The sequence below is a fragment of the Vipera berus genome (assembly GCF_964194415.1).
Source record: "Vipera berus genome assembly, chromosome: 7".
NCBI lineage: Eukaryota > Metazoa > Chordata > Lepidosauria > Squamata > Viperidae > Vipera > Vipera berus.
The window spans coordinates 42,159,401-42,180,475 of NC_138209.1; the positions used below are offsets into that span (position 1 = coordinate 42,159,401).

At 44.4% G+C, this 21,075-nt stretch overlaps 1 protein-coding gene across 1 annotated transcript in view; it reads left to right on the top strand.

Annotated features, from left to right (window-relative positions):
- Positions 1 to 386: 386 nt before the first annotated feature.
- The window catches only part of TUSC3 (tumor suppressor candidate 3), a 142,902-nt gene continuing 122,213 nt past the window's right edge, over positions 387 to 21,075 (top strand). Inside the window, exon 1 of the mRNA XM_081332959.1 lies at positions 387 to 560. Coding sequence (XP_081189085.1) covers positions 462 to 560 — 99 coding nt within the window. The 5' untranslated portion in view covers positions 387 to 461. The remainder of the gene's footprint in view (positions 561 to 21,075) is intronic.

Here is a 21,075-nt window from a genome sequence, read left to right on the forward strand (position 1 = left end):
AAACCTCTTTCCAGATTTTAAAACCATGGAAACATAGGTTTCCCTAAGCCTTGTTAAAGTCAACTTATCATCATCTTATTATTATCCCCTTTACTTTTTTTAGCCTTTACTTTTTTTAGGTCGTATCCTCTGCAAATGCTTTCCAGGCCAATCCATTTTCTTTCCGGGGACCAAACAGCTGCATCAGATTTCAGACTGAGAAACGCCTCCATTCCGGATTTAAAACGACTGAATTACTCTCTCGTAATACAGATAAGCAAATAAGAAGCTCTCCTCTCTCGAAGGAAGGAAGAAGGCGAGCTTAGGGAGAACGAGAGGAAACTACATTTCCCAGAACGCTTTGCCTAGGAGCTTGCTTTTGGATTGGCCACTGCCCGGCCGAATTCGGGCAGGGGAAAGTGGCGTGGATAACGGCCGCTAGCAGGTAGACGGGAGGTGTTGAAGGGCGCTGTTGGGAAGCCATGGCATCGCTACGGCTCTTAAGGCTGCACCTGTCTGCGGGGAGCTGCCTCCTCTTCCTCCTTTGTTTCCAGTTCGGGGGAAGCCAAAAGAAGAAGGAGGTAGACCCCCTTCACCTGCCCCATCTTTCCTTCTACCCCGGGAGCGCTGATAAGAAAGGGCAATTCTGCCCCCCGCCCTTCCCTCCGCGCTGCTGGCGCCGTTGTTTTATTTGAGTGCATCGCTGCTTTCCTCCTCGTTCCCATTGTGCCTTTCTGATCCCCTCGCTTTCCTTCCTCTGTGCGCGTTTTGCATTTCACGAGCGTCCTTCGGTTCAGAATTGGTTCGCAGCCATTTCACACGCAGCCCCTTTCCTTTCAGCAGTCTCGGAGATTGCCGTCTCACGGGCTGCCTTCGCAAGAAATTTTCCCTGGGGACGTGCATTGGTAGCCATTCTTCTCGGTGCAGAAGTGCAGCGCGGTCCAAACAATGGGTCCTTCAGGCCTGGCCTTCAAGGTGTAAATCAGGTGGAGAGACAGCCTAGCTGAGGGCTTGAACTAATTAGCCGTTCGTAAACTCGAGCTGAGGGACTCGGCATAGAGTCTTTATTTTCCAAAACATTACAATAAATCAACAAACAAAGGTTATCTTCTTTGATGCACACTCTGTTCTCTCATATCTTCCATAGTAAATAAGATAAATTATCCTGGGGCCTGGATTTTTCAGGGAAGGACTCTGTTCCTTTAAGCAAGTATTTGGGAATAAGGGAAATGAATTCGAGGTCAAAGATGGTGACTTTTATATGGTAGAAAAAGGGGTCCTTTTTGGATGTAATTGCAGAGAGGTTTTTTTTCCCCACATTTCTTTCTTATTGCATTTTGCTGATATTTTGAAATGTTTTGCGATATTTAAATCCATCCGAAGCTGATTTTTTTAAAATAGAATTTGCTAGTCATTGTTGTGCTCTGACAGGTCTTGATTAAAATTAAGGTCTTCCTCTATCAAAGAGGAAAGGACTAGCTGAAAGGGCAAGGATAAGGAAGGGAGACAACCTGAGAGGAGACAGGACTATATTGACAAAAGGAATATATAATACAACTCTAGGATGCCTAGGCTTTTCATTCTGGATAGAATAAATTACATTTAGTCATTGTTTTAATATTAGTTATGAATTCTAACCATTGTTTTATGTAATATTTTCATTGTAAGCTGTAAATGTAAAATTATGAAACTCTGAAAAATAAGTTCATAGATGTGGAAAAAATGGGGAACTTCAAGCTGGAGATGAAACAAAACTATGAAAGGCAAACTAGAAGCAAAGGAAGAAAAGCAAAAGTGACATTTAAGACAGAACATTAAAGAGCATATGAAGAGGAGAAGAAATCTATAGGGTATATTCTTCCTTTTTTCCTGCAAGTACAAAGTCAGCTTTTTTTGCACCAAACAAGTGTTGATCCTTTGATTAAGGGAGGAATTGATCAGCTTGTCACCCACACTTGACATCAGGGGCTGAACAGGAATGGCTGGCTCAAAGTCACCCAGTCTTTATCTTAATTTGGGACTAGAACTCACAACCTCCTGGTTTTTAGCCTTAACTGCCAGCTCGAACTGGCTTTTGCTATAGTATAGTATAGTATAGTATAGTATAGTATAGTATAGTATAGTATAGTATAGTATAGTATAGTATAGTATAGTATAGTATAGTATAGTATAGTATAGTATAGTATAGTATAGTTATAGTATAGTAATAGTATAGTAATAGTATAGTAATCATTATATCATTATATTTATATTATATTATACATATACATATGTTGTTGCAAAGTCGTGTCTGACCCATTGTGACCCCATGGACAATGTTCCTCCAGGCCTTCCTGTCCTCTACCATCTTCTGGAATCCATTTAGGCTCACACCTACTGCTTCAGTGACTCCATCCAGCCACCTCATTCTCTGTCCATCCATTTTTGTATTGCCCTCAATATTTCCCAGCATTAATCTCTTCTCCAGTGAGTCCTTCTTTCTCATTAGGTGCCCAAAGTATTTGAGTGTGTGTGTGTGTATAAAAAAGGTAAAGGTAAAGGTTCCCCTGCACATGCGTGTTAGTCGTTTCCAACAACTCATCTCCGTTTCAAAGCCGAAGAGCCAGCGCTTGTCTGAGGACGTCTCCGTGGTCATGTGGCCGGCATGACTAGATGCCAAAGGTGCACGGAACACTGTTACCTTCCCACCGTAGTGGTCCCTATTTTTCTACTTGCATTTTTACGTGCTTTCGAACTGCTAAGTTGGCAGAAGCTGGGACGAAAAACAGGCACTCACTCTGTTACGCGGCACTCGGGATTCGACCCGCCAAACTGCCGATCTTCTGATCGATAAGCTCAGCGTCCTAACCCACTGAGCCACCGCGTCCCATATATATATATATATATATATATATATATATATATATATGTGTGTGTGTGTGTGTGTGTGTGTGTATGTATGTATGTGTATATGTGTATATATATATATATATATATATATATATATATATATATATATATATATATATATATATATATATATATATATATATATATATATATATATATCCCTTTAATTCTTTGTTAGCAATCAAAAAAATATGAGCTGTCACTGCTGTGACTACTGCCTGTGGATGGCCTTGGGTTAGGCTGAAACAGGAAATAAGATTTGTCCCGTGTTTGGGGCCTAGCAAGGTGTGTATATATATACATACAGTCATGGCCGAAATTGTTGGCACCCTAGAAATTTTTCCAGAAAATCAGAAAATACTTTTCTCATAGAAAAGTATTACAGGAACACATGTTTTGCTATACACAGGTTTATTCCCTTTGTGTGTGTTGGAACACAACAAAAAAAGGGAGGAAAAAAAGCAAATTGGACATAATGACTGTTCTGAACCAGCCCTCTTCTCCCAACCCCTAATTAAGAGACGAGTCTGGAAAGCGTCCAAGGCTAAAAGGCTTCTGCCAAGGTTTAATTTCGCAGATAACAAAACACAAGAGCTTGTCTTCTCAAACGAAAAAGTTGCTTTCAGCAACTAGCCCCTCCCCAAACACTTCTTTTATAGAGAGCTCAGGGCGTGGTCTCCCTGTGCCTCCTCCCGAGGAGTCCCATAGTCTTTCTTTGTTTGTCCCTGCTCGTCTGCCTCCTACGTCGGGCGTCCTTGAACAGGGCCAGCTGTGGGTCATCATCCTCCGCACTCTCGGGCTCACACAGCTGAGAAGAGGTCCCCGGCTGAGGACTCTGCAAAGCCTCCAAATCATCATCAGCCGGTTCGTTTCCCTCCTCCCCCACATCTGAGTCCTCCGATACATCGGACCCGGCTGTCGGACCCACCGGCTGGCCCTGAGTCACAACACTATCCCGCACCGCAGGGCCCTTCCCTCGGGTCTGCCGATCCGGATGCGGTCGGGATGGGAACTGTTCGTGAAAAGCAGTCACCAACGCAGGGGCATGAACGGCGGTCGCGTCTTCCCATGTGAAGTCCTCCGGCCCGTACCCTTTCCACTCGATCAGGTACTGGAAGCGACCTTTCAGCCAGCGGGAATCCCTGATGCTGGCGACCTCGTACTCGGGGGTGCTGCCTCCATCACGAGTTCCTGATGGGGGAGGTTCCGCTTGGCGAAGTGGACAGGCCGGTTGTTCGGGGACCAACAAGGACCGATGGAAGACGGGGTGCACGCGCAGGGAACGTGGCAGAGTTAAACGATAGGCGACCGGGTTGATGACGGCCTCGACTGGGAACGGTCCAAGGTAACGGTGGTCCAGCTTCCTCGCCGGCCGAGTGGATGGTAGGTTCCTGGTGGACAGCCAGACCCGATCCCCCACCGATAGTGGAGGCGTATCCCTTCTCGACCGATCGGCGAACCTCTTGTAGTCGGCCTTGGCCTTCTCCAGCTGCCGTCGCACCAACCGATGGATCGCCTGTAACTCCGCCATGAATTCGTTCGCTGCCGGCTCCGGTGAGTCCACGGGAGAAAGAGGGAAGAACCTGGGGTGATAACCCACGTTGGCCAAGAACGGTGTCATCTGCGTGGAGGTGTGTTGCGAGTTATTAAAGGCAAACTCGGCTATGGCCAAATAGTCCACCCAGTTGTCCTGCTGCAGGTTAACATAGCAGCGCAGATACTGCTCTAAGATGCCGATGACCTTCTCGGTACCCCCGTCGGTCTGAGGATGATGCGCGGACGAGAGGCAAACCTTAATGTCCAACGCCCGCATCAACTCCTGCCAGAAGCGGGCTGTAAACTGGGCCCCCCTATCGGAGACGACCCTGTCGGGAAGGCCGTGCAGCCGGAACACCTGTTGGATGAACATGCGACTAGTGGCGCGAGCTGACGGTAAGCCGCGACAGGGGATGAAGTGCGCCATCTTGGTCAACATGTCCACCACCACAAACACTGTCGTGAAGCCGGAGGATGGGGGTAGATCCGTCAGAAAGTCCATGGACACAGCCCCCCAGGGTCTCTTGGGCGTTGGCAAAGGCTGCAGTAAACCAGGCGGGGCCCCTGTCGCTGACTTGGCCTGCCTGCATGGGACGCAGGAGGTGACATAAGACTGGACATCGTGTCGGACTCGGGGCCACCAGAAAGTACGGGAGACCAGGTTCAGAGTCTTGAACAGGCCAAAATGCCCCGCAGCCGGGTTATCATGACATTGGCTGAGGACGAGTCCCCTGAGTGGCCCTCCTGGAACATAGAGCCGGTCACGATAATACAGGAGTCCATCCGTGACCGACCAAGGCGAATCTGGCCCCACCTCTTCCTTCCGCTGAGCCACCCACGCCTCCTGCTGCTGCGCCTCCCGGATCCGAGCCCGTATATCCACCGGCTCCCGTACCGCAGCAAAAGACTCGACGGGGATCACTGTCCTGGGCGGAAGCTTGTCTTCCACTCGGGTGTACTCGGGCTTCCTGGACAGAGCATCCGCTCTCTGGTTGTGCCCGCTTGGTATGTACCGCACCCGGAAGTCAAACCTCGCAAAGAAGAGGGACCACCGGATCTGGCGTTGGTTCAAATTCCGAGCGGTCTGCAGGCTTTCCAGATTCTTGTGGTCCGTCCGGACCTCGATTTGATGCCGCGCCCCCTCCAGATGATGCCTCCAAGCCTCGAACGCCGCCTTGATGGCCAGTAGCTCCTTCTCCCAGATGGTATAGTTGCGCTCCGAGGGATTCAATTTCCGAGAGTGATACGCGCAAGGGAAAAGGGTACCGTTGGGCGTCGCTGCCTGGAGTAACACGGCCCCAATGGCAATGTCGGAGGCGTCCGCCTCCACGACAAACGGCCGTTGCGGGTCAGGATGCTTCAAGATGGGCTCCTTCATGAAGGCGTCCTTCAAAGCTTGGAACGCCTGTTGTTCGGGGGCGTTCCACTGGAACCGAGTCTTCTTCTGCAGGAGCCGGGTGAGGGGGGCTGTCAAGGCAGCAAAGCCAGGGATGAATGTCCGATAGTAGTTGGCAAATCCAAGAAGTCGCTGAACATCCTTCACGCGACGCGGGGGTTGCCAACTCTGCAACGACTCAACTTTACTTGGATCCATGGCGATGCCCTCAGGAGAAATGCGGTGGCCCAAGAAATCAATGGTCACCTGGTAGAACTGGCACTTCTCCAACTTGGCAAACAGCCGATGTTTCCGGAGGCGCTGCAGGACCTGACGGAGATGCTGATGATGCGCTTCACGCGACGGGGAGTAAATCAGGATGTCGTCCAGGTAAATCACAACAAACTGGTCCAACAGATCCCGAAAGATGTCGTTCATAAAATGCTGAAACACAGCGGGGGCGTTGGTCAGGCCAAACGGCATCACCGTGTACTCGAAATGTCCATAGCGAGTACCAAACGCTGTCTTCCACTCATCACCCGGCCGAACCCTGACGAGGTTGTAAGCTCCACGCAGGTCCAGTTTCGTGAAGATCTTAGCCTCCCGGAGTCGGTCCAAGAGCTCGGGGATGAGGGGCAGCGGGTAGCGGTTACGCACCGTGATAGCGTTGAGTTTCCGGTAGTCACAGCAAAGCCGTAACTCGCCCGACTTCTTTTTGACGAAGAGCACGGGCGCAGACACTGGCGAGGATGAGGGCCGGATGAATCCACGAGCCAAGTTCTTTGTCAGGAAGTCCCGCAATGCGGCCAACTCGGGCTCCGACATGGAGTACAAACGCCCCACTGGGAGAGGCGCATCAGGGACTAGGTCAATGGAGCAGTCGTAGGGCCTGTGCGGGGGTAATTGGTCCGCCTCTGACTCGCTGAACACGTCAGCAAAGTCGGACAGTACGGGAGGCAAGGAAACCCCTGAGGAACCCTCCACCTGGCCGGCACAGATATGGCGGGTGTGGTCCACGCACTGCAAACTTGGGAAGGTGACCAAGTTCTGAGACCAATAGATCTGTGGATCATGCGCCCGGAGCCACGCCAGTCCCAAGACCACGGGGAAGTGCAGATCCGAAGTGACGTAAAACTGAATGGCCTCCACATGGGTACTGATGGCCATACACACGGGTTGCGTGGCGGCCGTGATAGGCCCGGACAGGAGCACTCGACCATCGATGGTCTCCACAAGCATGGGCGGATCCACCGGACACTGGGGAACAGCCCATTTGGCCACAAAGGCCGAATCCATAAAGTTAGTGGTAGCCCCAGAGTCAATTAAGGCATGGACCGGAATCCCCTCTGGCTTGCCAGGAAGGATCAGTCGTGCCTCCAAAATCAAATGCCGTGGAGGTTCACAGGCACCGTCGGAACGGCGTCGCTCGGCGTGATCGTTGTGGGTCGCCCGATCTTTCACACCGTCTAGATCGGGCTCGGACCGTTTCCCGATAGCAAAGCAGGGGACTTTCTCGGAGCTGGCTTGGTCACTGACGCCCGCTGACGCTTCTTTGGGCAAGAAGCAGCCAAATGTCCAGGGTCCCCACAGTAAAAACACAACCCCTCCGATCGTCGTCTGTCCATTTCCGTCACCGATAGACGGGACCTGGCGGCACCCAGCTCCATTGGCTCCTCCCTCTGGACTGGGGGCTCACGCACAACAGGGGCGGCAGGGGTCTGTGGGGTGGCACGGCGACTCTTACGCTGCTGCAGCCGGGCATCGATCCGCAGACAAAGATGGATCAGCCCATTCAGATCTGAGGGAATGTCCACGCGGGCCAGCTCATCCAACATCTCCTCTGACAAGCCATCCTGAAAGGCATCCACGAGCGCAGCCTCATTCCAGGCGGAATCCTGGCTAAGCAGCCGGAAATCGCTGATATAGGCCTGTAGGGGGCGCTGACCCTGCCTCAAAGCTTTCAGACGTCGGGTGGCGGTCTGCGCCTTAATCGGGTCCTCGTACATGAGGCGCATATGGTCACAAAACCCCCCAAAGTTATCCAACAAAGGGCTAGGCTGTGCCAACAGAGGCGTGCCCCAACGAGCTGCATCTCCCGACAGAAGGCTCAACACGAATCCCACCTTATCACGGTCAGTGGGGAAATCAGCTGCTCTCACGCTGATATAAAGCTGGCATTGTCCCAGGAAGGCAGGAAACAGTTCTGGTTTACCAGCAAACTTATCCGGCATAGCTAACTGACATTTCCTCCTGGGTGGGGGGGCAGCATGTACCTGAGCCTGCAGTTGTGCCACCTGAGTGGCCAGCAAGGTGAGTTGCTGGTTGAGCTGGGCATTCTCGGCAAGAAGCTGCTCCATCGTAGTATTAAGGGGTGGGTGGCTGAAAGCAAACTGTTCTGAACCAGCCCTCTTCTCCCAACCCCTAATTAAGAGACGAGTCTGGAAAGCGTCCAAGGCTAAAAGGCTTCTGCCAAGGTTTAATTTCGCAGATAACAAAACACAAGAGCTTGTCTTCTCAAACGAAAAAGTTGCTTTCAGCAACTAGCCCCTCCCCAAACACTTCTTTTATAGAGAGCTCAGGGCGTGGTCTCCCTGTGCCTCCTCCCGAGGAGTCCCATAGTCTTTCTTTGTTTGTCCCTGCTCGTCTGCCTCCTACGTCGGGCGTCCTTGAACAGGGCCAGCTGTGGGTCATCATCCTCCGCACTCTCGGGCTCACACAGCTGAGAAGAGGTCCCCGGCTGAGGACTCTGCAAAGCCTCCAAATCATCATCAGCCGGTTCGTTTCCCTCCTCCCCCACATCTGAGTCCTCCGATACATCGGACCCGGCTGTCGGACCCACCGGCTGGCCCTGAGTCACAACAATGTCAAACAAAACTCCAAAAATGGGCCGGACAAAATTATTGGCACCCTTTCAAAATTGTGGGTAAACAAGATTGTTTCAAGCATGTGATGCTCATTTAAACTCACCTGGGGCAAGTAACAGGTGTGGGCAATATAAAAATCACACCTGAAAGCAGATAAAAAGGAGAGAAGTTCACTTAGTCTTTGCATTGTGTGTCTGTGTGTGCCACGCTAAGCATGGACAACAAGAGGAGAAGACAACTGTCTGAGGACTTGAGAACCAAAATTGTGGACAAATATCAACAATCTCAAGGTTACAAGTCCATCTCCAGAGATCTAGATTTGCCTTTGTCCACAGTGCGCAACATTATCAAGACGTTTGCAACCCATGGCACTGTAGCAAATCTCCCTGGTCGTGGACAGAAGAAAAAAATTGATGAAAGGTTGCAACGCAGGATAGTCCGGATGGTGGATAAGCAGCCCCAAACAAGTTCCAAAGGAATGCAAGCTGTCCTGCAGGCTCAGGGAGCATCAGTGTCAGCGCAAACTATCCATCGACATTTAAATGAAATGAAACGCTAGGCCAAAGTGTACTTGAGTAAGCCAAAATCCTTCTGGGAAAACGTCTTGTGGACAGATGAGACCAAGATAGAGCTTTTTGGTAAAGCACATCATTCTACTGTTTACCGAAAACGAAATGAGGCCTACAAAGAAAAGAACACAGTACCTACAGTGAAATGTGGTGGAGGTTCAATGATGTTTTGGGGTTGTTTTGCTGCCTCTGGCACTGGGTGCCTTCAATTTGTGCAAGGCATCATGAAATCTGAGGATTAGCAAAGGATTTTGGGTCGCACTGTAGAGCCCAGTGTCAGAAAGCTGGGTTTGCGTCCGAGATCTTGAGTCTTCCAGCAGGACAATGACCCCAAACATATGTCAAAAAGCACCCAAAAATGGATGGCAAGAAAGCGCTGGAGAGTTCTGAAGTGGCCAGCAATGAATCCAGATCTGAATCCCATTGAACACCTGTGGAGAGATCTTAAAATTGCTGTTGGGAAAAGGCACCCTTCCAATAAGAGAGACCTGGAGCAGTTTGCAAAGGAAGAGTGGTCCAAAATTCCGGGTGAGAGGTGTAAGAAGCTTATTGATGGTTATAGGAAGCGACTGATTTCAGTTATTTTTTCCAAAGGGTATGCAACCAAATATTAAGTTAAGGGTGCCAATAATTTTGTCCGGCCGATTTTTGGAGTTTTGTTTGACATTATGTCCAATTTGCTTTCTGCGGTTTTCGCGGGTGTTTGTATGTGGATCTTTGGTCATTCGGGTTTTTCCCCGCGTAGAACTAAAGGTGTAGGAGCAACGTTTCTGGAAGGAAGCTGAAGCCACCAGCCTGATGATGACGGATGGGATTCCGTCGAAACGTTGCTCCTACACCTTTAGTTCTACGCGGGGAAAAACCCGAATGACCAAAGATCCATATATATATATATATATATATATATATATATATATATATATATATATATATATATATATATATATATATATATATATATATATATATATATATATATATATATATATATATATATATATATATATATATATATATATATATATATATTTGCAGATGTAAGTCAGATCTAACTACTGAACTAATCCTCTTCTTGCTAATTCATCAAAACCAAAGTAGATGAACCTTAACATGCCTCTACTTAAAAATGGAAATAAAGTGAAAAACAGCCTTGCGTTGGGGTTGAATTTATCCGTTCGTAAGTTAGATCACTATAGATTCAACATGCTATCGTATTTTCTAAATCATTTGAGAATTAAAACGTATATAAAAAGTTAACTTCTTTGATCACACTCTGTTCCATCATAACTTCTGAAGTAAAGAAAAAACCACCCAGCAGACATGGGGAATAAAAACCAAACACCCGCCAGCCCCACTGCCAATCGTCAACAGAAATGCTCACAACAATAAAAACCTCGGACAGGAGGAAGAGCCCCGCCGGGCAGGCAGTCAGGTGTCTTGCTCAGCTGTGGCTTGGGGCCACTTTTCAGTGCCATTGTAACTTCGAACAGTCACTAAGCGAACTGTTATAAGTTGAGGACTACCTGTATTTCATAACTTTTTTTCCTTTTTTAGTCATCAAGTTTTTGACACCTTGCTAGGTGGCTAATGGTACTCGGATGTTGCCATATCCTAAAAGTGGTACAATGGGTGAAAGGTTGAAAAGCCCTGGTATATACTATTTCAGAAGTGTGCCATACATTGGGGAAAATGAAGCAGTCCTAATACTATAAGGTGTATTATTTGGAGGATTCTTTTATACATGATAAGGAGGAAAGTAAAAAAAAATTGTGAAATAGCAATCAGTAAATTTGAAAAATGTAATAAGATGCATAAATCCTATATAATATTCAAACTTTCACTGAACTAAGGTGGAATCATTCTAAATAAACAGCAGCCTAGTTATCTGTGACAGTGCAGATATTCTGGCACCTACTTCTAGTTTGGCTACAAAGAATAGGAAGAAACAGCAGTAAAACTCTTGCTTCTGTCCTTAGGCGTTTTCTAAATAGCAAAATATTTGTGTATCAAAGCTGTGGCAGCTCCAATATTGCCTCTTGAAGGGTTACAATACTTTTGAGAGCATAAGTCCACAACATATAAATCCTTCTAGACTCTGACTACTGCTGGATGGCAAGGTGGAAGTCATGATAATATGGGTTTTTATTTATCTCCAGTTGATCTGCTAGCTGTTTTTCGGTATTACTAATTTTTAAACTAGAATGAATTATGCTCTGAATCACTGCATATCTTTTGATTTTGGCAAGTACAAATCTAGGAAATGAATAATAACAATGTTATATTATTATATCCGTAAGGCTGATGAGTTTGAAGGAAACAAATGGGTGGTAAGAGAAGATAGCAGACATTATATGAACACATTTCATTTTAGTGGAGAGAAAAAATTCTTTTCTGTCCTTTACAATCCAGATACCAAGCACTGGATCCACGTCTGAGCCCCATAAGCCCAATGGTGGCGTTTTAAACCTCTGATTTCCTGCCTTAACTACAGATTTCCAGTGCAAGATTGTGACTATAAAGGCATATGAGGGAAAAAAAGCTTCTCAATTTTTGTTACTGGACCTAGAAAAGTATTTGGAAATCTACCATTGCTCCCCCTTTGGCCATTAGTTATGGAGACTTGATTGGCCTTTAAATGCTTTGGAATTTTTCCTGGGTTTGCAGGTGGCTGGGCCAATTTAGTTCCTTAGAGATCGTGGGGCAAACAGCATCTGTTTCTGGAATTCTGACATGCCAAATCCTATTTTTTGATTTGTTGATCTAACCTCCTTTAGTGGCAGGGATGGCACTTGTTTCCAGATTGCAATGATAACTTCTCAATGCAACAGAGGACATTGCATTACAAGAAAGTGAGCCCCAACAATTTTCGTTTCTTTCATGTCAAGTAATAGGATAGTTCTGTCATTCTATTCTTTGGACTGAAATGCATTAAATGGAAGAGGAAATAGCAAAGACTGATGAGCTCCTGGTGAGATAATAATAGTTGCCATTCTTTGTCATGAACTTTGACATGACTGTTCTTTATGGAACATTTGTAGTAAGAACCTGATTGTTGAAATGTTTTGGCATACTTCTTTTTATTGGTGACAGCAGAATTGGAGGTGATGGAGATAATATTTTGTTTTTTGTGACAATTTTTATTAAATAACTTTCTTGAAAAAGTCCACACAGTCCCCAATAGAATATGGTCAAAGAGATATTATCACAAGTTGGTGTGGCTGATAAAGTGAAATGTCTCTATTACACTTACCAAGCATGTACATTTTGCTTTGAATAATATCTGTGAGTTCCAGGTATCATTAGGAAGGAAGATGTGGATCCTACATCTTCTACTGCACAATAAAGATTAGTATGTCTTAAAAATCAGTTGTACAAGACACATTTATATAAGTCTTTGTGTATTATATTTTCTTTAATCATAGTTTAGATCAATATTCTTCATTTTTTCCAAGCACTAAAAATTAGCATATATTACATTGTCTCCTTAGGCTTTATTACTATAAAGATAATCCATTTCCATAGTTTGGGTTATACCTGAACTTGCGTTTCTCTGGTCTTACCAGTTGAACTGCACTAGCTCTAGATCAGAGTTTCTCAACCTTGGGAACTTTAAGATCTGTGGACTGTAACTCCCAGAATTCTCCAACCAGCTCGTTTAAAATTACCACTGGCAACTCTATGAAGTAAGCCAACAATTCCCAGACTATTGGAATATATTTTGAGTCTGAAGTGTACCTACAAACTGTAAGCCACCGTATTGGTTGCACCTGGGAGAAAAGAAACTTTGTGCATTGATGCCAGACTGATACTATACTGGAAAAGGAAGAAAGATAACATCGGTTGCACGAACTTCAGCAATTTGATGTATTTCAGGAGAATGTCTAAAGCAGAGGTCAGCAACCTTTCCTGGTTGGTAGACTGGAGGGAAAGGGAAGGAGAAGCATTTTATGTGCGCAAACAGGATGGGGCTATCGCTTGCATGATACTCGCTAGCTCTGCCCCGTTCTTGTGCACAGCACCGTGTTTCTGTGCCCCGAGGATCAGTGTTGGCCCGTTTTTGCGTACCGAGGCATGGCGGCATCCCATTTTTGCACCCTGAGGTGCAACGGCCCATTTTTGCGTGGTGTGGCAGTACAGTGTCCCATTCTTGCACCCCATGGTATGGTGGTGTCCTGTTTTTGTACTCTAAGGCATGGCGGTGTCCTGTTTTTGTGCCCCGAGGCATGGCGTTAGCCCGTTTTTGCACCGCACAGTGCAGCGTCCTGTTTTCATGACCTTCAGCTTCAGCGCTAGTGCAAGTGGGGGGGTGTGCGCACACATATGCGTGTACTGGCCAACCTGTCCTATGGCCCAATGGCCAGCAGCCCATGGCCCATTGCCAGGCTGCAGCCCACAGGTTGGGGACCCCTGGTCTAAAGCATTGCCACTACTTAGAAAGGGATAAATAGAGGGGAGAGGTACATTTTCAAGAGGATTAGTGTGCATTCCATAATGAGATGTGTAGTTTTCATTTCTGAAGGAGGGATAGGAAATTTTCTTTTTAAAAAATTCTTCAGATAGCACTAATCTAGAAAAAAGCATGTCAGATATCAGCAAGGACAGTTTTAATTTTTTGCAGTGAGAAGCAAAGTTATCTTCCATCTTGTCTGCATCACTTTTGCTGATATTTTGTTTGTTTTTTCTTCCATTTATTTATATTATGCAATAAAGAAAATACTGCTATCCCCTATATAGTTCATGGAACACATTTCATAGTGTGCAAAATAAACTCCTGGGTCATCAGTTTTCTTTTAAAACGGTAGAGTAAATACTGTACATCAAAAACAATGTTAGCCTCAATGTAATATATGTGAAAAGGAAAAATATGCTTGCTTACACTTTATGCTTCTTAAAGTGAAAGTCATGTAAAAAGCCATGAAAGACCTTTTTTAATAGTAATTTTGTTAAAAATTAAACTCAAATGATAAACGAATAGAAACTAAAAAAAAATAAAAAATGATGCAGAAAAGAAAAAGAAAATAGAACAAAATAGAAAAGAAAGGGAAAAAAAGAGAAAGAAAAGGAATATATGCAGAAGTGACTTTCCCCTTTATCACAATAAACAATTTTAATAATTTATCATCCCTTAAAACAGAGGTCCTGTGGCCTTTTGGCCGCCGGACTGTGTGAGTAGCTGGGCAGTGCAGGCGCGCATGCACGTGCTCACTCCCCCCATGGCACGGTTGCCACAAGTTGTGCAGGAGGTGGCAGCGCCACTAGTATCTTGCGGGCATCATTGTTGCCATGAACGTTGTGTGCAGGGTGGCAGTGCCGTGAGCGACATGTGGGCAGCGGTGCACCACATGCAGGTGGTGGCATTGCCATGAAACCTGTGTAGGCGAGGCCAGCACCGAAACAGCAGGTGGGCCGCAGTGCAATCCTCGGGCAGGGATGGTAGTGTGATCCTCATTTGGGGATGGTGATGTGATCCTTGCACCAGGATGGCATCACTGCGGGCACAACATGATCCTTGCACTGGGGTGGTAGCACAAACCTTGTGCAGAGGTGGTGGCATGATCTTCGCACTGAGATGGCATTGCTGTGGGGCAGGGGCACGAGACTCGTGCTGGGCAACATCGCCGTGAGTCACAGCGCGAGCCCCATGCTGCTAGTAGCATTGGTGGAAGCCTGGCAGTAGCCGTGCCACAAGGCTCACACAGGCACCACCATTACTGAGAGCCTCATGCGCATGCTCGCAACCCTGTATACATGGTGCACAGGCTCACAGCTTGTTTGTACACTTGTGCGCACATGTGGCTACATTCATGTTTGTCCATGCGCATGTAAGGCACTTGCCCCTCCCTCTCCCACTAGGTCGCCAGTCCAAAAAGGTTGGAGACTCCTGCTGTAAAATATAACTTCTTCCCATATTCCATTTCTTATGTATAACAAAATCCTTAAAGATTTTAACATTTCAGTCCTGATTAGTAAAAGTTCATTAAGGTTTACCAGAGTATCAACATATCTATTTTAACCTTGATCCAATGAACCAACTTTATATTCCTTCCTTCTACTTTTTACAGTCTTGATATTTAGTACCTTCAAATATTATTCTAAAACTTGAGTTCTTTTCATTTTTTCTTTGTCCCTTCTCACAAAATTCTTCAAAGTTTTAAGTAGCTTTTTTTTTTGTAAAGGAAGATTATCCAAGTAACTCTTTTGATTTGTTATTTATATTTCCCTTTTAATTATTAAGACATCAGTCAGTTTATGGCAGGTTTAAACCTCTGGGAGATGAGGAAATGACATCTCACTCAAATCATGATTGGCACCTTCAAAAGGGTTCTGGGTTCACATATCCTAATCACTTTCAGAAATTGCTTGTTATTTGCGTTTCATCTAGTAGGAACTTTTGGGTCAACCAATTTTATAGCACTGGGTGAGTTTCCTTCAATCCTTAATGAAATAGATTTTAAATCTAAATTTAAGGCCATTTTTTTCTGGAATAAACAGCAAAATGGTGATTAAAACTTTGATTTTAAAAAGTTAATATGGACTAAGTTTCCCCATATATTTGAAATAATAGTTTGGAGTTTTATAAGAATCTTTCCATGGGGAAAATACTTTTGTTTTGAATTCTGTAACAAAACCCTGAAAGGATGGGATTTTGTAGTTTGTACACTTGAGGGAACTAGAAATAACTAAAAAATATAGTTAAACAACAAGAGCACTTAAATTTCAGATACAAATAGAATGGAGCAAAATATTTTAACATTCAGCATATTGAAGTATATTTTTGAACAAAGTTCCCAAACATTAATTTATAAAGGTGTGCCTATGTAAAGACACTGTTTTTAAAAGATGTTAATAGCAACAGTAATAGCACTTAGATTTATTCACTGCTTCACAGTACTTTACAGCTCCCTCTAAGTGGTTTACAGAGTCAGCATATTGCCCCCAACAGTCTGGGTCCTCATTTTACCATTCTCAGAAGGATGGAAGGCTGAGTCAACCTTGAACCGGTGAGAATCGAACTTCTGGCAGTCAGCTGGCAATCAGCAGAATTAGCATGCAGTACTGCATTCTAACCACTGCTCCACCTCTGCTCTTGAAAGAGGAACAGGTTTTAGTGGATAACATTGAGACTGATATGAAAGCGGATTTAAAAATTAATTTAGAAGAGTTATGTAGAAAAAGACAGTGGACATACAAAAGAAGTTGAACCTAATAGAAGACTGAGAGTGCTTTACTTTAGTGGCTTAGTGTAAGAAAACAAGGGGAAGGATTTTTTTTTTACTTCTTAACCACATGTGTAAGCTCCTGTTTGTGCTACTTTTGTCTTTTAGTATCTAAATGAAATTGGTAAATATTATCTGGCTGACTTTTGTTCGCCTTTCTTTTTGTTTCTAAACTTATTTTATATACAACATTGCATTTAAATATACCCAGGGCTCACATGAAAGAGAAAGGCTTTTTAATGAACATTATTAAAAATGTTAAATAAAGCCATGTGGGGATGTGTTCATGTTTCTATATTATTATAATGTAGTACATAATATATGGGGGGGGTGGTGTTGCGTGTTTCACAGTGGTTCAGTGGTTAAAGATGCTAAACTCAGCTGAAAGCTGACAGCCTGGGTTCGAGACCCGAATGCCATGCAACAGGGTGAGCTCCTGTTACAGGCCCCAGCTCCTGCCTATTTAGCAGTTAGAAAGCATGCAAATGTGATAAATAGTTACCACTTTTCTGTGAAGGTAACAGTGTTCTGTGCACCTTTGGTGTTTAATCATGCTGACCACATGACCACAGAAGAGTCTTCAGACAACAATGGCTCGCTCGGCTCCTGAGCACTGCCCTCCTATAGTCGGATACAACTGGACAGGGGAAATCCTTATAGAATATATTGGTTTTTTTTTTATTCTGGAAATAACGATTAAGGTAATGTACTGTATGTAACACTCCCTTTTTCATATTTCCTTCACAGTAACCAGGTGTTGATTTTATTAAAATAATGCTGCGACCTTTCATGGCTGGGGGTAAGCTTAAAACTGAGCTATCAGTTGTCTTAGTCCAGCAATTCTACTGGTATATCCCTGCGTACAGCTGTATTTCCAGCAGTTTCAGAAGTGGTTTCTTTCAGAAGAGGATGAACATTATTCTCCCTTTCAGAATGAGGGAGAACTTTGCTTTTTCCATTGGTGTTCTGGCTGTCAAGGATATAGAGCAGACATGTCAAACACAAGGCCCGGGGGCCGGATCCGGCGAGCGAAGTGGTTTCATGCGGCCCGCAAAGCCATCCTGGAAACAGTGAGGGAACGGCCCCCACTGCCTTGGCCCTGGGCCAGAGACCCTCCTTCTGCCAGAGACCCTCAGATCTCTCCCACTCCTGCCCAGGCCCCCATAGGCACCCTTGATGCGAACGATGTAGAGCTGGCCACGCCCACTCAGTAAGCCATACGCACTCTAGCCACGCCCACCCAGTAGGCCACGCCCACCCAGGCCACACCCACCCAGCCCCCTGAGGGCAACCGCAGTGCTGATGCGGCCCTCAATGAAATTGAGTTTGACACCCCTGATATAGAGCATCACATATATATAATCTAATTTTCTAGCACTATGATGCTCAGTATCCTTGACTGCTATACGAAGTGAAAATTTTTACCACGTGAAAATTCTTTGGAGAAAAGTAATCTTCCTGTCTGTTCTTTTAGGTATAAAGTATTGTCTGGTATGCATAATAGCAGCAGAGGGCAATGTAAATATTTAGCAGATGACACAATCATTTTAAGGACTCCATTAACTATCCCATGTTTGGGAAAATAGTGAGGTTGTTAAAACTTTATGAAATGCCAGCATAGTATTTGGGAGCCATAAGGGGAAGCTACTACTACAGAAAAGGCCCACTTACTAATCCTCCCAGATGACATTCCCTGATAGGAGTTTCTCCTGGATCTGGAGAGAGGAAGTTCCATAAATAATAGGAGTCACTTGTTCACAGTTTTAATATAAATGCTGTGCCCAAATAAGAGAATAAAAACTTTAAAAGATACTATAAGATAAAACTATGTACCAACTTAACTCTGTAGCAATTGTATTATATTTATTATACTCTTAGCACCAGATCTCATTTAATATGAAGTCTAAATTTAAATTGTATAGCAACACCTTTTTCTCAAAATGTTCTTTGGCTACTGTCCAGCATAGAATTAAGCATATTTAAGATGATGGAAATATGCCTAACTTTGTATTGTAGCTATGTTTCTATAGTTACATATTATTTTTAACAGGCATCTTTGATCAATATAAAATTGCATTGCAGTTGGAATCAATATGAATTGCTTTGTGTAAAACATGCTGAGGGTTGCAGTTGAAAACTTCTGAAACCAAGAAATTTGGCTTCCACAGCTTATTACTTTAATTGTCTACAATGTTCAAGCAATAGTTAAGTTCAAATTTTCAGAAAAAAACTATTTACTTTTTCTTTTCATTGTAGGCGGATAGCATGGTAATCTATGCTAGCCAAATATCAGGAGAAGTCACATAACATCTTTTCAAAGTAATACATAAAACATATTTTTTGTGAATTGCAATTCATTTTATCATACTCATGGAACATATATATATATATATATATATATATGTATATATACACACACACACACACACACATACATACATACATGTTTTTAATTGGGATTCATGGGGAGAGGGGGTAGTTGGGGAGATGCAGGTTACATATAAATACATACACTCTGATGTATATAATTTTCACAGTTTTGCTCCATTGTGCTGGTGTAGTTACATTATTCTGAAATAGTTACCTTGGGATCTCTATTTAAATGTCCAGGAAGGCTAAAATACAATAATAATAATAATAATAATAATAATAATAATAATAATAATAATAATAATAATAATAATAATAATAATAATAATAATAATGAGGAGGAGGAGGAGGAGGAGGAGGAGGAGGAGGAGGAGAAGAAGAAGAAGAAGAAGAAGAAGAAGAAGAAGAAGAAGAAGAAGAAGAAGAAGAAGAAGAAGTAGTTGTTGGAAGGGACCTTGGAGGTCATCTAGTCCAACCCCCTGCTCAGGGAGGAAACCCTATACCATTTCAGACAAATGGCTGGCCAGTCTCTTGTTAAAAACTTTCAGTGTTGGAGCATTCACCACTTCTGGAGGCAGGTTGTTCCACTGGTTAATTGTTCTAACTGTCAGGAAGTTTCTCCTTAGTTCTAGGTTGCTTCTCTCCTTGACTAGTTTCCATCTGTTGCTTCTTGTCCTGCTTTCAGGTGCTTTGGAGAATAGCTTGACTCCCTCTTCTTTGTGGCAGCCCCTGAGATATTGGTACACTGCTATCTTGTTACCCCTCACCCTTCTCTTCGTTAAACTACACATACCCAATTCCAGCAACTGTTCCCTATATGTTTTAGCCCCCAGTCCCCCAATCATCTTTGTTGCTCTTCTCTGTGCTCTTTCTAGAGTCTCAACATCTTTTTTACATCGTGGTGACCAAAACTGGATGTAGTATTCCAAGTGTGGCCTTAACAAGGCATTGTAAAGTGGTATTAGTACTTCACGTGATCTTGATTCTATCCCTCTGTTAATGCAGCCTAGAACTGTATTGGCTTTTTTGGCAGCTGCAACACACTGCTGGCTCATATTTAAGTGATTGTCCACTAGGACTTCGAGATCTCTCTCACAATTACTACTATTGAGCAAGGTACCACCTATACTATACCTGTGCATTTGATTTTTCCTGCCTAAATGTAGAACCTTACTTTTTTCACCATTGAATTTCATTTTGTTAGATAGCGCCCAGTTTTCGAGTCTGTCCAGATCCTCCTGTATCTTAAGACTATCTTCTGGAGTATTGGCTATTCCTGCCAGCTTGGTGTCGTCTGCAAATTTGATGAGTTCCCCATCTATCCCCTCATCCAAATTGTTGATGAAGATGATGAAAAGTACTGGGCCTAGAACAGAGCCCTTGGGCACCCCACTACACACTTCCCTCCATGTAGATGCAGTTCCATTGAGGACCACACGCTGAGTACTGCCTGTCAGCCAGCTACGAATCTATCTGGTGGTGATGCTGTCTAACCCACATTTTTCTATCTTATCAAGTAGTAGGTTGTGATCTACTTTGTCAAATGCCTTACTGAAGTCCAAGTAAATTATATCTTCAGCATTCCTCTGGTCCACTAATTTTGTCTCTTGGTCAAAGAATGCAATAAGATTTGTCTGGCATGATCTGTTTTTGACAAACCCATGTTGGCTTTTAGTGATAACTTTGTTTGCATCAAGGTGTTCACTGATTTGTTGTTTGATTATCTTTTCCAGAATCTTCCCAGGTATTGAGGTCAGGGTGATAGGTCTGTAGTTTCCTGGATCTATTTTTCCCCTTTTTTGAAGATGGGAACTACATCAGCTCTCTTCCAGTCCTCTGGTAGTTCCCCAGTGCTCCAGGATCTTTGAAAAATATAGTTCAGTGGTTCTGAGATCACATCTGCCAGTTCCTTGAGAACCTTGGGGTGTAATCCATCTGGTCCTGGTGATTTGAACTCGTCTAGGCTGGACAGGTGCTCACTTACCATTTTCTTGCCTATCTTAACTTGCATTTCTATTCTGTTTTTTATGGCACTGGTTTTGGTAGGTTGGACTTTTTTTCCCTTTGTGTAAAGACAGATGCAAAAAACGAGTTAAATAGTCCTGCTTTCTCCCTGTTGCTTGTCACCTTGCCACTTTCCCCCACTAATGGACCTGTTTGAAGTCCTGAGATCAAATTTGTGTCAATTTCTGTTGTTGTTGTTGTTAGCTGCGAAGTCGTGTCCGACCCATCGCGACCCTATGGACAACATTCCTCCAGGCCTTCCTGTCCTCTAC